Source organism: Vidua chalybeata, chromosome 11, assembly GCF_026979565.1.
Source record: "Vidua chalybeata isolate OUT-0048 chromosome 11, bVidCha1 merged haplotype, whole genome shotgun sequence".
Classification (NCBI taxonomy): domain Eukaryota; kingdom Metazoa; phylum Chordata; class Aves; order Passeriformes; family Viduidae; genus Vidua; species Vidua chalybeata.
In genome coordinates, this window is record NC_071540.1 from 7,795,678 (window position 1) to 7,821,812 (window position 26,135).

Sequence of the window (26,135 nt, forward strand, 5' to 3'; positions counted from 1 at the left end):
GGCAAAGCAGAATTTGAAGACTATATGGACCTACAGAATTTTAACACTGCAACTTTAAGTTTATTTATTAAACATAGGTGAGTATGCAAGTGGATCCAACTCTTCCCATTTTGATGCAAAAGGGCATATTGAAATTTGCTGTTCAGTTTTACCCTGGAACAAATTACCTGGCCAAGTATATTTGACATCAGTTATAATGAGCAAAGCTGTTCTCATTGTCCATGTGCCAAATAAGTGAACACAATGCATTTATTGATACACTAAATCACACAAAGCGCATTTTGTTAGAAATACTTTCCCCTGTATCACAGTAAAAATATTTTTAGACCCTCATTAATTCTCATTTCCCGGGGTTTCTATGCAAAAATACTCACACCCTAAAAGGGTGCTAAAAAAAGGCTTGCCCCAGTTTTTAAGAGAGATTTACACAGACTGTATCAAAAAAGCATGTTGCAAATTACTCCCTTCCCCATTAAAATATCAGACAATTATAGTTCTGGTACAGCTTTGTGAAGTGTAAGATTTTCCCAGAGGATTTTCTGCATGCTTTTGTGAATTACACTACAGATATATGGTATTATTTAAAAGAAGGCTTCCACCAACATGATAAATGATTAAACACTATCACGATGAGAACAGAGCTCAGGCTGTGGACAAAGTAATAATAGCATCAGCCCCCAGCAGTAGCTGCAGTTCTGTTCTCTTATGGTGTGCAGAATGTGCGCTTTAGAGGACTGGATGCATTTAAGTAACACGAAGAAAAATATAATTTTTGAAGGTAAACCTCTAGTTGCTGCTAGTGAGCTTTGTCTTCACAGGCTCCCATACAGCCTCATTTTTCACTCATTCTCAAAAACTAAAGAAAGACAGACAAGAAATGAGCTCAAAGCTCAAACCCTTTGCAGTTGAAGAACACAGTAGGACATGCAGTTTAAAAACCTAATTATGACTACTGCAATTTAACTCAAGCCTTTTAAGCCAGCTCTCATTACTTCACACACCCTGGCCATGTTCATGGCCACTCTGTGCTCTCAGGGTAAGGTGTGGTTTGTGCTGTGTGGATTTGGACTGGAAACACAGAACTGATTCCCACAGGGATGCAAAGTGACCCTCAGAACAGATCATGCAGTGTAAGTAAAACACACCATGCCAGGAGTCCCTGAAATGAAACCAGCCCCTTTTGAAGGCAATTCTGCATCATTCCCACGTGACACACACACACGTGAACTCCAGCAAAGCAGGCTTGCTATGGCAGAGGTACAGAGCATTACCATAATGTTTTCATATGCAAAGCCTCAAATATTCACATCCTTTTCAATATCCCATTTTGACTTTATTATGCATTGATAACTTACCAATAACTTTAACAAAATAGGCATCTGCTTCAAAGTTATTTTTCAATGTATGGATAGCAAAATCCTTGTTGGAGTAGCCTTTACTTAGCACGATGATATCCAAGATTCCCTAGAGGAAAAAAAATCCAAGTTTACATTAGAATTCTTGTTTACTCTTGGGAAAAAATGCTGTGCAGCAAAGTTTACACCTTTGCTATTTATTTTAATATCTTTCAAACGTTATGAATATAATGCAAATCAATTTGGGATGGAGAGAGCCATCCACAGCTCAGCAGGACAATCCAAGGCTGCAAAGGCAAGGTCTGTGCAGGGCCCAGGGATGGGCACAGCCACACCCAGAGCCTGTTTGCTGGGCTGAGGAGCTGCACTTACATCCTCATAGATGTCAAAGAAGGTCGCTACCACGGCGTCCTTGATCTGATTGAGATCCGAGAGCTCCCAGAACACCTTGAACATGCGCCGCACGCTCTTGCAGCTCGCGTTGTTGCATGGGACGTTTTCTAGTAAAAATGCTTGTTGATTGCTGTAAGACATACATATATAATACATAAACCAACTTGAGATAAGTCTAAATTACAGAAATTTAAAAATATTGTAATTAAATAGTTTAAGTGCTCTGGAGTTAAATGTAATAAAAGCTCAGCTAGCAGCCACTGGGTACTTGAAAAATCCCTAAGTACTTATGTGAACTTTGCAGACAGAATTACAGTCATTGTCATGTCTGACTTATAACAATGAAAACACTAAATAAATGGATTCAAACCAACAGGAGTAACTTAACCATTCAGTCAAAGGACTGTACGTATCTTTACTTATTCTGAAAAAACTACAAATGCACTCATCTGCCCTTTTCCTTAATCCCTTCCACAGTCTGTCAGCTTAAACGCTATTTAAAACATGTCCATGCTTTTTCATTATTTCATGACAGCTTCTCCCCATCTCAGCTCCATTAATAATTTTTCTTACACAGTGCATGCTTTAAGCAAATTTGAGATTAAACCAAAACTCTATTTGTATGTTTTCCACTGTTTCAAGCAAAATACAAAACACAAAACCCAACCTGCTGAAGTGCAGTAAAAATAGGGCAAGACAAACCAAGTTAGGCACTTGCTGACATGTAACACAAAGACAGGTGCAAAACTAAACAAGAAACATAGAAACCAAGCAAAGTACCAGGGCTAGTACAGAAAATCTCCCCAAAAGAATATCCAGTAGGTGCCTATGGGTCAGTGGGAGACAGAAGGTTCCCACTCTCCTTGATAATGTATCAGTTCTTCTGAACTGGGAAAACCTCACACTTTACCAACCCCAGTCCAACTCTTCAGGCAGGTTTGTATCCTGGGAGCCTGCTAGAATCCTTCATTGCCTCAGCAATGGAAACAGATGAAGTTTCCTCCTCTCCTTCTGGGGGCAGAGCCAGGAGCCAGAGCAGTGTTCTGTAAAGGCAGCTCAGCTGTCAGAGCCCAGGGCAACAGCCAGAACCATGTCCTCAGTGTGACCCTGAACACGCTGCTGGCTCTGTGGGGACAGCGAGGTGGCTTCTGTGTCTCAGCAGCATCCAGGATGCACAGGCACACACAGGCACTTCTCCTTAGGCAAATCACTGAATTATTGTATGGCCAAAAGGAAATGAGGTCATCTGCAATATTAAGGTGCTGCATTATCTGTATCTGAGAGCTCATAATCACAACTTGAAATTCTTAAGTGCTCACATTCATTTCATGTATTACCTATATCAGAATAGCCAACTCCAAGGTAAGGTGACAAGCTGAGCTAAGCAGTTTGTTTCAAATTCTCTTCTTCATCATCTCAACATAGCTTTTTTAAATCTGGACAAACTTTTACAAAGACTCTTTCAGTTCAGATTTTTTTAAATTGTCAGAAATTACTTAGATGATAATTAAAAGATGAAAGACTCACGTTTGCATTATACTCTGTACACTACTCAAGTCTAAGCTAGAAGCCTTGTGAATGGATAGACACAAGGAGTTTATTTACTACAGGAAACTTTTTATTTTCTTTCCTTACAACTGAGAAAAAAGGAAAACATTAATCAAAGTGGCACTGAGTATGGAAATGCCACTTTCCTTCACCCTTCTGTATCTACCAGAGAAACAGAAGACAAACAGTAGGAAGAAGAAAGCAATCTCAAACCCTAAACAGATGCTGAAGACCCAAGAAATGCACTGTGGGAGAGCTCTCTTGTAGAGGAAATGAATTAATTATAGATGGAGCATCCCCTGTCCCATGTGCTGCATCTCAGCCAGGGAGGAGGAAATGTTGCTGTGCAGGCCATGCTGCAGTAACAGCGAGTTGCAGGCCCTGATTTTCTACAGCAGGGAGAGAACCTGCTGTTCTCTGCCTCCTCAGGTTGTTCCTGGAACACATCTGGATTTGGCCTGTGAGCTGCCAGTTGAATTCTTCTATGATTTAGGCCTGTGATACACAAGGAGCCCTAGAATCGAAGTATCTACTTGCATGTTTCATTTCTGATACATACTATAATAAATAAGTGCAAGCTTATGACCTTCCTAATATTTTGAACAAAATTTTGAAGATTTCCCAACAGAAAGAGTCTCCCTGCAACAAAGATAATCGTATGCATCCTTAAAATGACAAAGCAATGTCCTTGAAAGCCTATAAAGACAGACACTTCTGTAATGGTAAAACCTAAAAAATCAATGCTTAAGTGCTCTACAAATGTGTAACAGTCAATAGCAAACAACCCAGCTTCAATGCTACAAGAGAGAGCACAAGAACTCTGAACTAAGTCCAGTCTATTGCCCTTAACATGCCATTTGCAGCACTTCCAATACTGAGCTATTCACACCAATACACTGCAGATAAATCGTGCACTACCTACAGCTTTATTCCAAAGTATGTTATATCCCAATTTGGGACCTTCTGACCAAAGTCATCTATGCAGAAAAGGGAGATTTAATAAGGCTTAACACCAAAGAAAGACTGAAGACTTATCTTAGTTTTATTTTAACATATTCCTTTGCAATTAGAATTAAATATTTACTGCTAATTTCACACATCTCTCATGCTGTCAGTTTTAGGGTAGTTCATTTAAAGTAATACCAGGGACAACTAAATTACCACTATCTTACTCCAGACGTTCAGAATAATTGAATTTGCCTCTGGTTTTTTAGATTTGCTCAATTACAAGGTGCTCATCAATCCTTCATTTAAAAGAAGTCCTCTATCCAACCTTCCTTCTGACAAGTGACAACTAATAATGATTTAGGAAGAGATAATTTGGTCACATAAGAGTCCTTCCATATAAAGGATTAATACATATACATTAATTTAAAACTGAGCATGAACACCTAGAAAACTTTCTAGAAGTCTATCATACTTAGAAGTTTTTTGTTCAACTTTCCATATCCAGCTGTTTTTTGCCTCCAAGTTTCAGTCTTTACTGATATCAACTGTGTCAGAGATAAAGTATTGTCAACTTGACCAGTGAAAAACATTCCCTTTGAATAAAAATGGATCTGAAAGACTTAGATTATGTATTTGCAATGCCAGATGCCAATTACTAGTGTCTAAGTGGAAACAATTGTTAAACAAAATTCCTTTCATCTAATTAGATGGGAGATAGATGCTTATAAACTTACAAGCAGTACTTACTATTCCAATGTTACCAGAGTCAATTTAAAATCAGCATGTGAAAAAATGAATTCATTTAGGTAAAACAGGAGGTATAGCTGAACCAATTACTAACTACTGATAAAATCCCTTCACCTATTACTATTCTATATACACACACAATTTCTAATACAGAATTCATGTATATATCTAGTCTGAAGAAAAAACTGTGGACTTGAATTCTAATGTGCAGGTTTTGAATCAAGTTAGAAGTTATAAGAATTCAAACTGAACCGATAAATATGTAAGGATCTACAGTGTATTTAGCAGCTTCACCTGCTGGAATTTATCGAGTCTTAATAAAGACTCAAAAGGTTCAATCCCCCACAGTACCTGCAACCACAAGTGAAATTCCTTTTTTTGTTGTTTCTGGTAAGGAATGTCTCCACACTGTCAGAATATTACACAGTGTAATTCCAAATCAAAGGGTTATGGGAAGAGATGAAACAGCAGAGTCTTATAACGATTCCTGCAATACTTGAAGCTATTGATCATTTTCCTGACTTGCCCACTGGGCAGGACACTAAACCAACATTATGCCCAACTGTGGTATCTTTACTTCATTCTTTTGCAGGGATTTGTAAGGATTTGATCTTGAGTTGTGATGGAGGCATATAACTGATTTTAATCCTTTTCTTCCATTATCATGTATTGGTATTGTACCTTCAGATGAACAAAATTGTTTCTGCCTGCTTTAATTTCTTTACATTACAGACAGCAAGTAGAAACCAGGCTTCCTAAACGATAGCACAGATTGAGGTCAAGAGTTTACAAAAATGCTTTTATAGTTTAATCACAGTAATCAATCACTGAAATTAGATCTGTAGATGTAGTGTGAAAGGCTTCAGAAAAAGAAATAAACAGCTTGATCCAGAAGTGTTTAAAATCAATTAAATAAGGTTTTCATTTTAATTTGCTCTAATTTAAGGACAGCTTTTAATTTAATTCCCACACTGTCTTAATTCTCTCCAATCAGTGACCCAGTTGGACATTTTAAAAGGAAGTATTTGCTTAAGTCTCTCAGAACCAATGAATTAATATTGAATGTGACATTTCATACTAAGTGCAAAAAAAGTGACTCTTGCTTCCATCCCGAGTTACAAAGCTCTTCTTTACAAATTACTTCTTTACAAATACTGGATAGATACAATATTAACATGGAATGTATTTCTTGATTTTTAGGTTACTTTACTCTGTTTTTGCCATAATTCCTCAGTTTTCTGAATCTCCTTTTTAACAGCTTGTCATATCATCTGCCAGTACCTTCAGTCCTTATACATTACTGTGTCACCCAACTTCGATGCCGTGTTTAAAAATAATTTTGAATGCACTCGATTGAATAAGCAAACAAATTTAGAAGCAAGGAGAATAAAAGTGTATCACAGTAGTTCATTGCAACAAGACATAGATGACTTCTGGCCCTCTACAGGATTAACTATTTACAAACTGTTTAATGATTTTACATGACATTACATTGCTGTAATTATACACCAGCCAGAGGACAGAGGCTCCTAAGACTTAAAACAGCTTCAAGTACATTTCTGAACTCCATACATCTTCATGCAGCCATTCTGAAGTGCACCAGCTATCAGGATACACATGATAGTACAGCTCAAAACATAAGATTTCTGAGGCTTAGGCAAAAGCACAGACAGCAACTTTACAGTTCCCACGTCACTGTGTTACTTTGGCAAAGGGAAGGCTGGTTCTAGTTTGCTCTCTAGACTGTCTGCAGTCTCTGTGCAATGGCTGCTGAATAGAAGATGCAAAGTCCCAGCTGAGGAAAGCCTGGAGTGAAACACCTGACATTCAGGGCCTGAGTGCTTTAACTTAGCCTGGCAAGTTCTGGGCCATAACAGCATCACCTCCTTCTCGTCTGCCGTGTCTGAATAGAAACAGCTGCTCTGCTGTTATTTTAAGGCTCAGAGGTACAGACAGAGCTCAGCTGCTCACAGCCTTGTCATGATTCACATAATGTGGGCTGAACACAGGCACGCTACTCTTCAAACTGGGTCATTTTTAGGTGTGTCACTATCTGAAGAATTCTAACACAAAAATGTCAGTGGGTGACTCATGTTCAGGGAACCACTAGAAGACCTGAATTGACTTCTTGGACTTCAGCACCAAATTCTCTTACTATCAGAAGCATCAAAGTAAGGTCCTCTCTTGTTTTGAGTATACATTCAAACTATGAACCTGCACCCAATATCATTCAAAATACCACGCAGAGGAAGATAACAAATACACCTGTATGAGAGATTTATTCTGCTTTGTAATGCGTTAGTACAAGTATTTGTCAAGTAAGGAAGACATTAAGACTCCACAAAGCATGGGTTAAGATACCTTTTAAAGAGATGACATGAAGAGAAAGGCAATAGCACAGATCATGTTCCATCTCTGCAGATGCTGGCAGTCAGCTGTGCAGCACAGACTGCACTCATGCATACACATCCTGGCTCTGCTGAGCTTCACTGGCATCCTGGTCTCTAGGGCTCTCAGCTTTTCTCCCAAGTAAACAAGTCTATTCATCATCCCTACTGTCAAGCAAAAGCATGTTCACATGCAAACATGCTGCTGCACTTCAAGGTAAAGATAAGGACGTGCCAGCAGCAGCATCCCCAGGTGCCAGGTGAGAGCTGCCCACAGGCTGCTCCGTTCCGATCAGCCGGCTGCGTTTATCCGGCGGCACGTGCTCAACAGCTCGGGAATGCACCTACTCAGGTCAGCTCTAACATGGATCACTGACTCCTCTGTGTACAACAGGCTCCCTGAGAGCATCCCCACATGCCCTCTCCCACCTAGCACCAGATGGTAGCAATAGAAAGGAAAGCAAGCAATGAAGAAAAAAATTTAAAAAAGGAGGATGAGAAGATTACACTGAAAAAATTAATAAGAAGGGCTAGAAGTTTCTTTTTTGAGGGGGTTGGGTGTGTGTGTGACTTATTTTCAGTTCTCTTGGACAATGTAAAAATCACTGATAAATTCCTGGTTCTCAAAATGGGCAAACCACTACTGACTGCATTTTTCAGCAGTCACCAGTCAGTGCTCACTCCATGAGACAGCACAGAACAGGCTCCCCAACTCTCAGCAGCCTGGTGTTACTAGTCAGCACTAACAGCTGAAGTCAGGAATTTACAGAAGATGATGTGGGAAAGGAAAGGGAGAGAAACAGCCCCTGAGCTCTGGGAGGAGTGCCTAAAATGCTGCCTCATATTCCAGTCCCTGATGGAATTCTCCACCCAGAGTCCCAGTTTGAGCCTCTACAATTATGCACTCTGAATGTAGCATGTAAATGCACACTTGGGTTCAAAAGAAAACACTTAGCAGAGATCAAAAGTCTTGCTCACTTGATAAAATGAATGAGATGCACTAAAGTTAGTAATTTCTATGACTAATGATTGAACATGAATCTGACAGCTTTATTTCTAGGTTTGCATTACCTTCCAGAAGTGTTCTTCAATATAGCAAGTGCATCGGGGTAGCCATCCATATTGTAATCTCCAATGTGAAGTGTAATTGGAAATGAAATTTCTGCTGAAGATTTGTCATTTTGATATGGTACAAAGCCCCAGACCGTGTCTTTATTTCTGAAGTCTTGCAAAACTGGAATCCACTGTAAAATAAAACAAAAGAAAAAGAACAAGTAGTTAAAGAAATTAATTTTATTTATTTAAACAATGTAGTTCTATTTAAAACAGCTGACACCACTTCATCAGGATTCTTAACCATTTACAAGTAAGAATTATTTCCTAACTCTGTCAGCAAAAGAAAAAAATAATTTGAAGTATTTTTTATGTACTCAGTTATTCCAGAACAGGAAAATATAGTTAAGGATACAACCTTATAGTTAAGGAAACATTCAGGAACACCTTAACTGAAATTCAGGCTCGCCTGGAATTTCTAGTAATCTTTAAATTTAGGTAAGACCAAACCATCAGGGCCATGAGATCTTGAGTCTCGATTTTTTTTCCCTGGAATTGCAAAGCAATGCAATAGGCATCACTAAAGCTGGAGGATGGATGCAGCCTCTTTAGATTTCTGGCCAACACCAAATTGCTGGATACTGTCATATGCTGCAGGACAGGATGGCCATTCAGAGGGGCCCTAGAAAGGCATGGGCAAACAGACACTCAGCTAGACACCCTGCACTGGCACAGGCTGGGCAGTGCCCAGCTGGGTACCAGCTCTCCTGAGGGAGGGGAGGGTCCTGGTGAGCAGGAAGGTAAAAGCTGGGCACAGCAGCTCGGGCAGCAAACCAGCTCTGCACTGGAGCTGCTGCCTGTGCTCCTGCTCAGGATGACCCAGGACTGCTTTGTATACAGCACTTGCTCATCTGCATCTGGATTCTGTGTCCAGTTTTGTGCCCCACAGCTCACAAAGGATTTGAGAATACTAAGTGTGCTCAGAGGAGGGTCAACAAGATGGTCAGGCACCGAGTATTTCCTCAGAGGACAGGCTGAGGGCACAGGGATTGTTTGGAGAACAGAAGATTTAGGCAATCTTGCAATGCCTGCAAGGAGCCAGCTGAGGAGATGGAGCCAGGCTCTCTACTGTGATGCATGGCAGAAGAGCAAGAGAAAATGGTCAGACTGACACGAGGGAGGTTCTGACTAGAGATAAACAACCTAATTAAACACCAAACGAGGTCCTGAAAAGTTGCAGGATCTTTGTCCTTGGGGGTTTTCAAAGTCTGACTGGAGAAAGCTCTGAACAACATGGTCTGAATTCAGTTTGCTCCTGCTTAAAGCAGGAGGCTGGATCTCCTAAGGTTCATTTCAGCTTGAACAATTTTATTATTCATGGATATTTAGAAGTTCAAGAGCTTCAATTCCCCTCCTATATCCCCAGAAGCATCAGATACTGAACTGTTTGATAAGAAATTAAGATTAAAGTATCAAACTGAAACTACAAAAGAAATGCAAAGTATAATTTCTCCAGGACAGGAAACAGAATGCATCTGCACTTACTTTCCAAAGTACTGCTGAGGTGCTACATAAAAATTTATCTTAATTAAAATCAAGGTGATTTTGCAAGTGAGTATGAAGCTGAAGTACCAGGGTTAACATTTCAATGCTACAGAAAAAAACATCAGTGTAATTTTAAAAGTCAGAAGTAATTTTATACATCAACTAACTGACAATGCCTTCAAAAGGACAGAGGGGTGCCATCTTAAAGGATTGCTATCACCAACATCAAAAGTTCTTACCAAATCTTACATGTCTCTCACCCAAGCCTCAATTTAGCTCTTTCAGGAACCAGAACGAGATCCAGGACAGTATCATATCCTGCCATGGAAGGACCCCCTTGCTGCACAATTCAGTGGTCAACAACATTCCTGCCACGTGGTAATCGTGTGTGACACTGACTGCTCCCTTGGGGTTACAGACAACCACAGGCAGATGAGAGAAGCCCCCAAAATGCCTGCAGAAGTGCACTGAGGCAGGTGCTGTGTGGAGCCCAGAGATGGCTGGGGCAGTCCTGCCTGTCAGTGCACAAACCCAGCGTGTGTCATGGCTCTGAACTGAATCCTGACCTGCAACACCCACTGCAAACTCAAACCTGACATCAAACACACTTGGACCCTCACACCCCATGACATGCACATGTCTGATTAGTTACTTGTGGTTGCTGAAGGTTTGCAAAAATCTAAGAAATAGAAAATAAGGACAATACTCTTACCCTGAGGGAAATTTTTCAGAGGGTTGGATTTCTTAGCACTTACTTGTCATGCAGAAGACAGATGAAACAATATTATTGCAAAATAGTCTAATTTTGAAAAAAAGTGATTGAAATCAGAACCATGAAATATAATATAGCTTTCACTTCACATGGTATCATTCACACAGTCATTGCAGTAAAATCCAATTATATCCATCATATACTTTCTAAATGTTCCCAGGTATGGTAATACTATCTTAAAGAGACAAAATTAAAAACGAATTTTTAGGCACAAATACAAATTTGTTTATCTTTTTACTCTATTCAGAGTGATTAATAGAATGCAATTTCACATTCCTGAGGTCTACAATGAGATACAAAACAACCGGTGAGCACAACATCACCTACTGCTACCAAGCATCAGCACCACTGATGCTGCCACAGAGCAAATCTATCTGTGCCACTGCAGCAGCTGGGGGACTTTTCCCAAAAGCAGCTCTGTAACATTCCAGAACATCAGCCTTGTTTGATGCATAACCAGATCACATCCCAGCACTAGCTGTAACTTAGTGACAGTTTAAATTCAGAATAATCCATGCTTGTGGTGAAACTCCTTCTGTAGATTTCTACTATGAACTCCACTATTGTGTAATGTAATGCAAAATTAATTGTTCCTGTGCCTTGGGACATATAGTTCAGTACAAAAGGCAGAAAAATGAAAATGTGTTTGTCAACAATATAAATCTCCTGCTTATTTTGTATTTGATAATCCAGACAATTACTTTAAGCTTCATGTTTGCTGTTACTATGTTAATAGGAAAAGACTAAAACTAATTTTTTAATTTCTAAGATAGAAATAGGGGGCTATAATGAGGACACATCAAGCTATTTTTTACAGTTTTCTGATCATATGATTTCTCCTACACAGCTCAGATGAGAAAAGACAAAAAAAAATTGAGTGTGTTTTTAAAACAAATTTTAAATGAACACATAAAATTCAGTCAGAAATCAGATTCACTTCTTCCTTTTCTCTTAAATTCTTCTGCATAGCATCACTGCTAACATCACTTAAAACGTTTATATAGATATTTTGGATCTTTCAAATAATGATTTGTAGGTTAATACAGGAAAAAAATTTAAGTGTTTGAAAATTTTAAACTCTTCAAACATTTGTTTTTCAAGGAGTAGAAAAGAGAATGCTTTCCTGCTCTGTGAAAACAGCATCATTTTCATTTTGAAAAAGATGTGGGGATTTGAGAAAATTGTAAAGCTCCTTGCATTCACTGTCGTGGGCTCAATTTCTTACAAAGTCCTCATCTTCCATACATTAGGGAAGGCACTTCTCTTGCTTGAAAGCCTGTGAGCAGGTCTGTGAGCCCAACCTGTGGGATCAGCATGTCTCCATTTTTAAATTCTGGCCAGAAAGCCAGGAAGCACAAAGCCCACCCCCAGCCAGCTGCTGCTTCCAGGCCACAGAACACAGGCAGGGAGCCAGCTGCGAGGCACAAAGCTGGGAAATTAGTAGCCCCTTCCTGGCCAATGCATTTTCTGGGAATGCCAAAGATGAGCATCAGGAGTGGCCTGAAAGAGCTGTCCCAGCACCAGAATTAACACAAGTCCTTTCCCCAGGGCTTCCTCTCTCAGTGCACTGCAGTTCAGCTGCACACAACAAGTAACTTGCAGGATTTCAGCATGCATTAGGCTTTCAGTGCATGCAAGGGCCACCTGAGTCCCTTAACAGCTGAGGAAATTACTGTGCTTTACACCATTAACTTATGGTGTTCAAAGCCCAGAAGATGACAATCCACAGAAAAAAGTAACCAAAGCAGTAAAAGTCACATTTTCAATGCTCATAGCCCCCAGCTGCTTTCAGAAAGAGAAGCAACATAGAAATGATTAGAGGATCTTGTAGAATATGACATTTATAAAAACTACAGCAGCTGAATCCATTTCCCTTTAACCTGTTACACAGGAATGAGGAAAACCTTGTGACACTGACTGACTGCAGCTGATAATCGATGCTGTCACCTCCCTCTCTAGCCTAGAGGACCTGGGGTTTGCTGCAGGATGTATTGCTGAGTTCTACTTCAGACCTGCTCTATTTCCAAGAGGAATAAAACTATAACCTTTCAATTGTACAGAAAAAGGTTATAAGAATCATCAAGCCCACAAAGAAACTCTCAGATGAAGGGACTGAAATAATAGTGTTTGCCTCAGGAAACAAATGAAAAATCATACTGAATACTTGGCAAAATTAAAGACAAATTAGTCATCTCTAAGAATATCACAGTATCTACAGTTCCTACATTAAACAGTACCAAGGACTTCAAAACATTTCCCAGATTAGACTGTAGCTATTGCAGGTGAATTTAAAGAAGTCTGAGGTGTCCTAACACCTGCCACAATCTGAACCAGCATATAAGATTCCACTTGGATCTGACAGCAATTCGGCTGTTGCTATGGAAACATTCCCATTCCTTTAAAATCTTAGGAGGTCTGTGTCTTCTTAAGCCACTCATGTGTATTTTGTTGGCCTTTACTTCTGCTCCACCATCTGAAAGAAAAGAATCTGAGATATTTCTAACCCCCCTGCCAACCAGCATCACATAAATTAAAACCTGTGATGAAAGGTTATTCTTGAAATAATTCTCCTAGCTTGGCCTGAGTTTCCAGTAGCCATCCAGCTGGGCCAAAGACATCATGAGAAATATCCTGACAGACAGGATCTTACTGGAACAACTCCAAAACCTGACATGCCATTGCCTGCCTCTCCTCAGTGTAAGTTTTAGAGCCACTAATTGTACAGATGTGTACTGCTGACTGTTATGCATTTCATCCCAAAGCATCACACACTATCATGGAACTGCAGTAACTGTTTCTCATTTGGTTTTATCAAATGCTACAGCAAATAAGCAGGATAGACAGAACCAGGCCCAGTAGGCAAAGTATTTTTCCATAAGACTGTCATCTCATTTGAGATCTTTCTGATTCAAGATCAATTTTTCAAAAAAAAAAAAGAAAAAAAAAATTCTGAAAACAAGAATTTGTTGCTACACCCTTAATTTATAAAAAGCCACAAAACCCTACAGCAAAAACTGAAAAAAGACAATAGAGGTACAGAGTCTTCTGTTTTTTCAGTAAGAGACTGGCAATTTCTTAGTTTCCCACAGATTCCCCACCAGTTCCACAAGGGATATCATCCCCTTGTTGAAACACATTCTGCCCACTACAAGAGCTCCTCAGTATTTCCCTCAAACTGTAAAATGATTGGTAAACAGAATCTATTCCAGTCTGTTGCCACAAAGTTTATGCTTATCATTTCTCATGAAGAGTAACTGATTTAGTCAAAGCTTATCATCCGACCTCACAATGACCAAATTCAGTGAAATTAAACATTTTACTTCCAAATAAATATAAGAATTGACATATTTGAATAGACTTCTGCCTGAAGGAAGCATGCAACACATGGGAAAAGCTGCAGACATATGAATGAAGACACTGATACTTTTCACTGTTTCAGAACAGAAAAGAGAAAAAGTTTCAAAAGAAAATAGCTGCATCACCTCCAGATGAGTGCAAGAATAGAGTATTCTAGATAGAATTCTTTAAAAGGTTAGACCAGAACAAGTCTTTATTGCATGCCATTTGATACTGTCATTTTTAATTAAAGTCATTCTAAAAATAGGGAGGGAAAATTGCTTTAACGTTTCTAGGTGAAAGTCCAAATACTTTTTAATACTTCTTTTCTATCACAGTGAAAATCTTTTGGATTCTTTGCTGTTTAAACAAAGGGGCAATATTCAACTGCTAATTTTTATCTCAAGAGTCATTATCACTTGGAATTTTTTTTTCAAATTGAAACTACACAGTGAAATTACTAAGTTGAGTAAACAAATTAAATATAGGTTAAATATCTGATGTATTTGTGACTAAGTAGTTTATTCAAACTAGTTGTTTTTATTGTCAAAAAATTAACTTATGAAGCACGATAAAAACTGGCTGCATGCAATGTTAGATCAGAGCAGGTTACAGTAACAGACTATCTTGAAAAAATTCTGATATTATGCAAACTGACCCACATTTCCCTCTGCCACTACTGCATCACTTCCTTTTGGGAACATACCCTGAACAACAGGATCCTCAGACCCCACTACTCCCAGTGGTTCCAGCTGTTTGTGTGGGGTTCACTTTCTACAGTGAAATTACTTTAATTTAGAACATTCGTCTCAAGTTTACTTGAGGACCAAAACTCAAATGCCTTTTAATTCTTCTATTATCCAGAGTAAGGAAATAAACTGAGAGCTCAAGTGCAGCTCTCCTTTGCCAAGGAGCAGCGCAGGCACTCCCCTGTTCCAGCACGTGGCCACAGCCTGGTTCTCCCCGGAGCAGAAGCACTGCAAGGATCACAAACTGAGCATCCACTTGCTTTGTGCAAAGGCTCTGACCCTTAACTCAAGCTCTGCTATACCCCAGCATCCAGCAATGCTCCAATCCATTGGCTGTGTTCTGTGTGTAGAGGGGATGAATGTAAAAAAAAATAAATCCAAACCAAAACAAGAAACCAACAACCCACAACCAACCAAACAGCGTGCACAGCAAAATGGGGCTTCTGAGAACAGAGCTGCTGGGCTCAGAAGGCTAAAAGATATAAATTACCAAATTTAGAGTTATTCTTTCATACTCTGATGTCATGTTCCATCCCAGTCATCCCCCCTGCACTGACTGGGAGGCTCTGTGCTTTCCTTTCCTACACAGAGTGATTTTCCTCACTAGTAGGCTACAGCCTGTGTTCTATAAATTTTGATTCTTTAAATGAGAAAATCTACACTCTAGACTTGGGCTACAGACTGTAACAAGTTCAACTATAAATTCTGAATTTTAGATCAGACAGGGTACTACTTTTAGCACAAAATTCAACTTAAAAATTTTCAGTGAGGGAATAATCAGTAATTCATAACATGGTTAGCAACATGTATGGCACACATTATCATTTTCTCTGAGTACCCTACAGTGGGTCTTGCTGTCAGCTACAAGCACTTTATATGTCACCTTGGCCTTTAGGTTCACATTGCAAAATATGAATTTAGTAAAACATTTATTAAGCCATCCAACAAACGCCTGGTTAATTTACTGTATGCTGTGACTTTATTATAAATCAGAGCACTGTAAATACTTAAACCAGATGATCACATACTTAAATAAATGAACATATAATAATCTATTCCATGAACTATAACCATGTCTTTGAAAGCCAGTAGTGTCATGAACAAACAACCCTCCAACAGTTTAACAGATATCCAGCCTTAAAGATACACAGCCTAAAAAAAGTGTTCTATACCACCTGGAAATTCACTTCATTAATAACAAAGTAGAAATTAGGGCTAAGAAGTGTGGGCACTGATGTATGTGTGTGCATATATATTTTTACTCTAAAATAGCTCCTTAAGTTAAACTCAACAAGCTCATTTGAATTAGATTTGTTTCCAGCTTAGCACAAACCTTATTTTTCATCTCATGCTGGAACAGTTATGGTGCTTCGAATGCAGTGTTTTGCAATCAAGAAAGTGACTCTTCAGGAGCATCCATCATTTCTTTGAGTAGAATTATCCATTATAAAAAATTCTAGGAATCTCTTCCACTAAACCCGTATTTTTTCAGATAGGGAACCCACAAGTAAGTAAATACAAATCTCTTGTATTCTATAATTACAGGTGAGGAGGTTTGATTTCTTTTCTGAGAAATTTCTATTTCATATACACAGTATTTTGCTTTGTCTTTGCTATTCCAAATTCACATTACCTGGTCCAATCCCAGCTTGGTTAGGTAGATGGCACTTTTTTGACATGTTTCATCTTCACAGACTGGTAATAAATGTTCGCTTTGTCCATCCCCATCTGTCAAACAGAAAAAAAAGCCTTTCAGCTTTGTATCTGCAAAATCAGAAACCCTGTTTGCATGAAATAATCAGCTGTGAATAATTTACTCCTTTTTTAAATGTGAAAAATTACATGAGATAAACTAGACCTATTCAACATCCTTAACCTAATAATCTTTGTCTTTTGTTTGAAGATTGCCTTACCCATAATATTGAGAGAATTTTGAATTTTACTCACATACTGAGAACAGTAAGTCCTTAGTAATTTAATCCCTGTGTTCACTTGGGAAAAAAAATTACCTTTAATACCAATCCACCATTACAGGTCCACCATAAAAACTATTTAATTTTCTGAAGTAGTTTTAAACTCTTGCGCTGTCAGCAAGACTTTAGGAAGAGTCATGAGTTCACAAGTAATATCTTAATCTGTACTTAACACAAAAAACAACACTGGAGAGCTGATTAACACAATGGCTAATAAATCCCAGGCTTACAGAATTAGGTAAATTTGAGTAAATTACAGGTTTTCAAAAATGTTCTTTAAGTGCCTTTAATCCATGTATTTCCAAAACCTTTAGTAGAATAATGACCTTTTAATATTTAAACGAGCAATGGCTATTTGCATCTAGAGTTCTGACACACAGAGCATAGAGTGGGGAAAAAAGTAATAATTTACTGTCCATTATCCACTCCAGGAGATCTCTGTGTTGCCATGGTGACCTTGCAGCCCTGCCTTCCTCCCAGGGGCCAGGCCAGCAGTGGCAGCTCCCTGCCTGGGCTGGGAGGGCACAGAGGGAGAGGAACACGAGGGCCAAGGAGCAGCAGCAAGAACTGCTGCATCGAGAGCCTGGGCTGCCAGATCCCCTCCAGAAGCACAGCTGCCCTGCCATGACTTGGCACCCTCAGCTCAGGCACATTTCAGGCAATCCACTTTTCCAGCCCATGGAATCAAAGCTGACAGTGTAATAAAAACAATTCACCTTTTCAACTTGCCCTTTAGCCCATACAGTTCTGAGGAGCTGGGCATTTCATTCAAGATAACCGCAGTGTTCACTGTGAACACTAAAATACAGAGAGGTCCTCATCTGGCACGTTAATTACTTGAATCATTTCCACCACTGGATTTTATATTATACCTATAAAATATTGCAGGTTGCAGCCACAAACATCCTCTCAGTCTGGCTCCCTGACAGCTGCTTGGCTATCCCACAATAAATGAAATTTTTACTGGTCTGATGTTTCAGAAAAGCAGCTTATGGACATGCTACAAAATAGATTTCTGTATGAATCACAAAAGTGCTGAGAGCATCAAGGGGCCTCAGGCACACCTACTGCTTGGGTTTGCAGAAATCCACACCAGCTTATTTAGACAAGTGGATTGTGTAAAATTGCTTGATGAAATCTCCTGAGCTAATACGCAAAAACCAGATCACTTGCCTGTCACTGAACCCCTTACTCATTTTCCAGTCCAGTACTGGCCCCAGCCCAGAAGTCCTGTCATGCTTGACCAGCACCATAAGAAAAGCTTTCTCAGCCTGCCAGCCCATAGTTCTGTGAAGCCAAAGCTCCCTCTGGGGCTCTGTGCACATCTATATCTGCAGTTGCATTTCTGGGTCCCTCCCTTATTCCACCAGCAAGTTGGGAGATGGAAAGGAGGATTATAAGGGGAGGAGGAGTGATGAAAATATCAGACTTCCCCAAATATCTCCAAGTGATAAAGCCAAACTTTTAGTGGCTTCCTACATCCCATCTGCCTCATGAATTACTTTACCTCACCCCCAGACCCCTCCCAAATCCTCATGGCAGCTCTCTTCTCCAGGATAGAGAATTTAGGATGTGAAGTAGCCTAGGTGATAGAAATCCAGTAAGTTCACATCCAAAGAGATGGGAAAGGGAATTCCCATTGAACAGAGAGATCAACATAGCAACTATTGAATCTGACTGTCTGAAACCAGCACCAGCTTCTGAAGGTGTCTATTTTCCTTCTGCATCATTCAAGAACAACAATTAAAACATGTAACCATCTTGAATCTTTGCTTGCATGAACAGATTAAAATGCTGTTGGACTACAGTTTTTTTCTAAACTTAAATGGAAGAAAGTGTTCAATTTGCAGATTATAAATCATGGCAATATTGAAGTATTTGCTAAAATTGAATTAAGTTGCAGAGATATGTTTTCTGAATATGAAATGTAAATTAAATTATAATATTTTAAATACATTTCTACAAAAGTTTCAATCTGAAGTGATTTTAGAAGCTTTTCAATAACACACAAGGACAAAGAACCACCTTCCTCTGTTTGAGAAAGGGACAAGAACAAGGATGTTCTCATTTTAAATTATGCCATGGAGCAGAGGAGAATATAAAATGTTTGATTCTACTTATAGTGCAAACATTCATCTTGTTATACCAATAACTCAGTTTGATAGTGTGGGTAGGTAATGTTCAGAGTAGGGCAGGACATTGATGAAAACACTCTCAGAGCTTTGAGGAATAACCAATCCATAGGATGGGAGGGATAGAACCAGCACATAATTAGACATGAAGCCATCACACATGAAGGTCTTGTAGATTAATTACAAGCTCAAGATTTGATTAAAATATTCAGTATGATCAAAGAATGAATAAATGCAAATATGCATCAAACACCACGCCTTTGTCCCTACCAACTGAAAATACTATGATGTATATTCCATATTGGAAGGCCAGAGTTTCCTCAGTTCCTTTGACCAGAAGATAAACGTACATTTGCATAATTTCTCTTACAGGATCATGTTTTCAGTTGCAATTTCTCTTCAATTCTGTGTAACAGATATTTAAGAATCCAGTAGTTAAAAAAATAAAGTTCAAGATAAGAGAAAAATCTGTTGAAAATTTACAGCACAGTTTTGAAAAAAAAAATTTATTTTAAAAATAAATTTTATCAAAAAACATCCTGAAAACAAGATGAGAGGCCATTCTTAAGCTGACACATCTCAAATTATTGTTGTATCCACCTCACAAAAGTTTCTCAGATAGAGATATCCATACTATAGAGACTAGACTGGTTTGCTTGGATTTTGTTTGTTTGGTCTTTATTTTCCTGTTTTACACTCTGTGCTCAGCTGAATTTAAAGATCACGAAGACGAGCTATAAAAACATTAATTCGGCACTCAGAGCAGACAGAACAAATGTTAAACTTAAAAAGTTTCAAGTAAAGCTCCAGCATTGAACATGGAGCTGGAAATAGGACATCAATGAAACAACAGTATCTTCCGAGTTGTAGCAAAATAGTTTAAGAAAATCCACAATTAGTCAAATGCTGTATTACAGAAAAGTAACAATCAAAAGAAGAAAATCCCAACATTCTTCATCTCTATCATAATATTACATCTTACTTCTTTTCCAGTTTTTATTTCTAAAGCACATCTTACAATGTACAGATCCATCTTTTATAACCAGAAATGTTTCCTGCACTTCTGAAGCTTTTTCAAAGACACTGTGAGATCAACAAATCAATACATAATCTTTTCCAGTTTTGAAAGAAAGTATTTCCTTCTTCATCTTTACATGATTCCACCTTGGGAGCACCTGCTGGAATGCAAACCACTGACCTTGAAGACCACACAAAAAACATCCTGAGCAGTTGCTAACTTAAGAGCTTTAACTCATCAACAACCTTAGATCCAAGAAACACTTCCTATCTTCATGCCTGGTTTCAATTCCAATGTAAATAAACATCCTTCAGTTTTAAACTCTGATCTTGAAGTTCAATTTCTCCACAAAGGAAGACAGAAATTCAAAGGATTATCACTAGCACAATTGATCAGTGCAATTAGATATTCACAGCTGACAAAACATGCATTGGTGACAACAGCTGGATGACCCCATCGCACCTACGCTGGTTTCAAGTATTTATGAAAAACACCTTGCATAACATGTCTCTAATAATCTCCTTCAGCCTAGGTCTACCTGTTTCTGGAGACCCTCTGTGATCTTCACTCAGTTCCTGGGGTCTGCTACTCTGTCACTTTCATTTAAAAATGAGATCTCATTCCAAACTGGTGGAAATCTTATTTGTAATCTCAATATCATTTACAGCAGTAGGTGTGCCCAAACACTCCAGACTCCAAACGTCCTGTGCTAGCACCACTCAGCTTGGAGCACCTTTGACAGAGAAACAGAATCTCAACTGTTAACAAGAAAGTTCTCAACACATGATTCTGGCTTGAGTGTGATACAGCATAACTCCATGGTTAATAAAGATCAAGTTCTGTAGGCAGTGGAAAGGGCTAGAAAAAGAACAGTCCTACGTACTCATCACCTGCATACCTGTACTTATGTCTAAATATGTAAAGACAAAATTAGAAGTCCTATTCCATCTAGGAATCATGTGAGAATCATTACTTACAACTGCCTGTTTGCTGTATTTCAAACAAGAGCCACAGGCACAGTCTTCTTCCCAACACCCTGCCCGTGTTTGCCAAGTGCTGGCAGCCCAATCCAAGCACCCCAAAGCCACTGCCTGTGCACTGCCTGGGAGCACACCTTGCACAGAGAGGCTGTGTGAGAGCTCAATGTTGAGCTTTAACATTGATTGCCAATGTTCACACTTGGAAAAAACACAGCTCAAGTATTTTCAATCTGTTCTAAAAGTAAATTTGAATGGGAGAGAGCAGAAAAAAAACTTGTCAATCAGATTAAACACAACATCATGTTATTAGAATTGGAAGATGCTCCAAAAGCAATCTGCAGTCTGAGAACACATTTTAAACTGAATTCACAAATAGCAAATGGTCAAAGGAGATCTAAACAAGAAACTTCTTCCCAAAGGTATCAGAGAGGTGCTTATAAAACAAACACACTTGTAACTTACTTGGCATGAGTAAACCTAGGCAAAAGACACTCAATCCCAAAGTTCAAATTCCTTAACAAACATAGAAAAAGGTGTCACAAAAGTGCTCTTTTGCGACAGGTTCAAGGATTGTTAGATTCATGCTTGTGCAACGTACTTTCCAACATGGGCTCTGAGAAGAAAATGGCACCTGGGGAAATGAAAAGTTCTGTGATCACTGACTCCAAAACTGTTTCATAATACAGCAAGATGAAGTTGTAGCTATGAAGAGCAAGACAGCTTTTGGTGGGTGTATGATCTAAACCTTTTTAATTTAAATGCTCTGTACTTCTGCTGCAGTGTAATCTTACTTCTGCTCCTTCAAAAACAAAAATGGAATCAACTTTTTTTTGGCTGTTCTGAGATCATAGACTGACCATTGTAACTTATTATAGTTTTGTTAAATAGAAAAGTAGTTGTTTCCTAGCAAGTTGGGGGTTGGACTTGATGATCTGTAGAGGTCCTTTCTAACCCTAACTATTAGGCAAAATGAAATATGTTAACTATACAGGCCAGCAAAGTCAGCTTTCATAATTCTGAACATAAAAACAAGAACCTTCATATTCCACAAAGTTCTCATTCATACATCTCTCCCACTGGTCTTTACCCAGTTCTCAGTACCCCCTCTCACGAGTCTTCAATTTACAGTTCTGAAGAACAATAAGAGGAAAAAGAAGAAAAAAGCCCTGTTAGGACTGTACTATAGCAATATCCTTCTGGGGCAGGCAAGAAGCCTACAATAAGTACAACTGGATGTGATATTCAAATAAAATAAAGGTTTGTTTGAAAGCTGATTATCTTAAATTTATCTTCTCAAGTAATTAAATCATTAGAATTCTTTTGTCACTCTGTGCCTTTAGGTGCTCAGTGAGATGGTCATGACAGAGACAGTTATAATAAATTACTAAGACAATTACACATTATTAAAACAATAAATGTCAGCTGCCTTTAGCAAATGTGAATCATAACTTCAAAAAAGAGCTGCAAAGAGCTTTTACAGATGATTCAAAGTTCTGTAGACATTAAAGAAATCTTCATAACCCTCTCCTTCACACTAAATCAATTCTGATTTTAAGTCCTTCCAGAGAATTCATATTCACAGCTCCACTGCATAGAAGCACTTAAACACAGCGTGCCAGCAAACTGCACAGCGAGACTTCCAGGCTGCGCCGGAGCCAACAGTGCGGCCTTCTGCCTCGAATGGAAATTCCAGGACTGACTGAGATCCAAGCAGGGAAAAGGAACTGCATCAAATACAATGTGAACTGCCCCCACACCAAACAAGATCATTGCTCAAACTCCTCTTGCAGTTTCTGCTGAAAGCTCTTGTTTCACGTTAAAACAAACTCCCAAGCCTGGCTGTACATTTAGAGCTCGGTGATGTTCCACATGTTCAAAGCTCCCACGGCAACGAATCTCCAGGTGCTGCCAAGGGAAGGGAGAACACAAAGCAAGGCAAGCCACTGGTGTAACTGCCTTGGGTCAGCTCAACGTGGGTCCAGAGCTCCTCTTGTACCAGCCATGAACAGTGCCAAAGAAAAAAACAATCCTGTGATGAAGTTGTTCAACAAGGAACAGATAACCAAGTGACACATGCAGCACTGCACCAATTTTTATTGCTGGAAATAAAGCAAAGTTTTTCTTAATTTTCAAGCACCTTTGACAAAAAATAATATGAAGCAACAGCAATTCTTCTTCCTAGGAGATATTAGCATTTGTCAGCACATAAAGACCTTGGCAAAATATGGGAACCTGATTTTCCCCCATCCAAAACTGACACTGTTTGGGAACTACATTTAAAACATTGAGGTGTCACTGGAGACCATTGCTGGTTACAAATTAACAAAGAAAACAGACCTAGCTCCTAAATACACTTTCACACACTCAAAACACAGTGTCAATTAACTTAGTACATCTCTATACACTGCTGTTTCAGAAGTGCATCCGGTACTAAAAGAACCTCTTCCATATCTAAAGTCTCTCAGAAGGCTTCATTTCCATTAACTTTCATACCTTTTCCACCCAAACTGATCCCAGTAAACTCAGCTTTCCTCATATGCAGAGCATTTCATGCACAGAAATATTGTCACCCTGCACCTTAAGGTTCTTAGAGAATCCTTTCATTGACTACAGAAGCACTAAATATTTTCATAACACAGTGCTCAAAGGAGAATGGTTTTCTTAAGGGGTTATTTACCAAAATGTACCATTAAAATTTCCCTTTGATACATTGCTACTGTATCTGAGGATGCAACATTCTGAGGGAAGAAAGAAATTCAGATGTTAGAATGAAGCTGACAGACAAAATTAAAAGGTACAAAATCAAAATGCAACGGCAGTCAGAAAAGCAGTGCATTTAAAGTATATTCAGCTGCAGGATAATTAAGGTCTCCTTAAAAAAAAAAAATCTTTCAACAAAATGCATTTGGCACAGTGCAATGAAAGGTTGAAAAACCCCCAAAGGTTAGGCACTATGTTATCCTGTTTAAACATAATTAACTGGCAATAATGAGCTATCATTTCCTACAAGGAAAGTGATAATTACTACCACATGTCATACAAGTAGTTAACATACATGAAATAGTTCAATTACTTGGTAGGGGGGAGAACAGAGAGGATTCTCTTAGGATTATTAGTTGATAACTGGATTTTAAATACGAGAAAAAATTGAGTTCAGGTCTCCAAAAGACTTTGATGGAACTTTAACAAACCCAACCCATATTTGCCCAAAAAGCACAGCATAGCTCAAAAAGTGTGCATAGCAGGGGTGAATGCAAACTTCTTAGAGAAGAGAAAGGGCAGCAGCTAAGAAATCAAATGGCGACTAAAAAATAAAGGATTGGGTTGGCTAAATGCTACCTAGAGAAATGAAGAGTTGAGCTGTATTTACTTATGAGGAAACCATGATCAAATTTGATTTCAAAAAGCCATTTTCACTCTCCTTTAAATACAAGCCAAAACAAAGTTCTTTGCCTTAACTAAGCAAAATCAATGACTGGTAAATCAAACTTTTACAGTCTCAGATACCAAAGGATGATCTTAAAGCTCTGCTATCCAACTGAACCAATCATAGTTAAATACCAATTACAACACCAGTTTCCTACAGAAATGAATTAATGGATCATATAATCAGGACAATATCCTGTGCTAATCATTTCTGACTCACTACTTCAAAAACATGTCATTAATCTTTAAATTAATGTGAAAATAGCAGGTTAGTGGCCAAAATATGGTTCACATTCATTTAATGCTAAAAAAATTGGTCATTTTCAGATCGTCCCATTGAAATCCTTAAATTTCTTGGAAAACACAACATTTTCCTATTAATTTAAGTGACATTTAATAAAACTCTCTATACACTTGCAAGTATTTATCAGGATTCTAGACAACATCTATGATTTCCTCTAAAGACAGTACAAGCAGATCTTAAAAAACTCCTCTGCCAGCTCACAGATAACAACACGCAGGATTAATCATTTTTGCTATAGCAACCACTGCACTGCAATTACCATAGTGACATGAGAAGAATAGAAAAAGTAATAATGAAGAGCTCTTACTTGTTTGGAGCAATGTGGCAACTAAATAAGTGCAGAATTCTCTAGCACCCAACTCTGCTCACCTTAATCAATTGAAATGCCATTTGTAATAGATGTCAAAAAGCTTTTCTGATTTATTTTTAAAAGGGCAGTACAAATTTGTCAATTGTTCCCTGTCCTTTGGTCAGATTGATGTACAAATCACTGCTATCATGTAACAGGGGGAAGTGCTACTTATTACAAAGGTTCCAACTTAGTCATAAAGTGTAAGGGCTACTCCATTACCATAAATGTATTGATATATACACACATCCTTCTATGTAATTTTCCATTAAAATACACACACACATATAAATAAACATACTGGACTTTTAGATGCATACAAACATATACTTGCGTATTTTTTAATGAAAAAAAAAACTTTATTTTTTCAATACTTCAGGAACATTTGGTACTAAGATTATACCAACATCTGTGACAGTTTCTCATGAGTCACCTAATTGCTGGTTTTTCCAAATCCACTTAGCCAAATAATTTATACTTGATAGCTGTTGATCAACCTGCTTACGTTAAGAACGGAAATCTTACCCCAAGTTAGTTGCTTTTGCAAGTTCTCAGTCAGAATCTTATACAAAGCTCCCCCCTTTTTTCAAATGACTGGTAAATACTCATGGCTGGAAAGGGTACTTCAAATCAAATTTTCAGAAGTAGGAAAGAATGTTAGACCAAGTGACCTTTTGAAACAATGCTTATTTTGTTAAGAGGCAGGTGTGATCAGTAAACCAGAATCTTACACTGCAGGAGTGCAAGAAGGCACAAGCAGAAAGGTGGGTGTGAGAGAGAAGGCAGCCCAAGTGGCACAGCCCCAAAGCTCACTCTGGGCCTGACACCGCTGCAGAGCCCAACATGCACAAGGTTAATTCATGAGAAGTGGCAGAGTGAAAGCACAGAGATACAGAACCCTCTGAGACCTTTAGCAAATGGCAAAGCTGGCACATCAACTGTGAGGTACAGAAAATGTCAAGGAGGGAAAGAAAAATAGAGGCAGGCAACCCAGAAGTAAGAATGTCAGAGGCTTGTGCCTGTATCTCGAACATTTCTACTGCCAGTGGCTGTGTCCCAGTGCCAAGAGGAGGATGCCTGGGGCAGAGCAGAGTGTGGGTGCACAGCACATTCTGCATCA

General features: G+C 38.8%; 1 protein-coding gene across 1 annotated transcript in view; it reads right to left on the reverse strand.

Moving 5' to 3' along the window:
* The window catches only part of ITFG1 (integrin alpha FG-GAP repeat containing 1), a 73,752-nt gene that overhangs the window by 20,626 nt on the left and 26,991 nt on the right, over nt 1–26,135 (reverse strand). Inside the window, exons 9-12 of the mRNA XM_053952656.1 lie at nt 16,467–16,561; nt 8,450–8,622; nt 1,728–1,878; nt 1,356–1,464 (exon numbers count right to left, since the gene is read on the reverse strand). Of these exons, the coding sequence (XP_053808631.1) occupies nt 1,356–1,464; nt 1,728–1,878; nt 8,450–8,622; nt 16,467–16,561 (528 nt within the window). The remainder of the gene's footprint in view (nt 1–1,355; nt 1,465–1,727; nt 1,879–8,449; nt 8,623–16,466; nt 16,562–26,135) is intronic.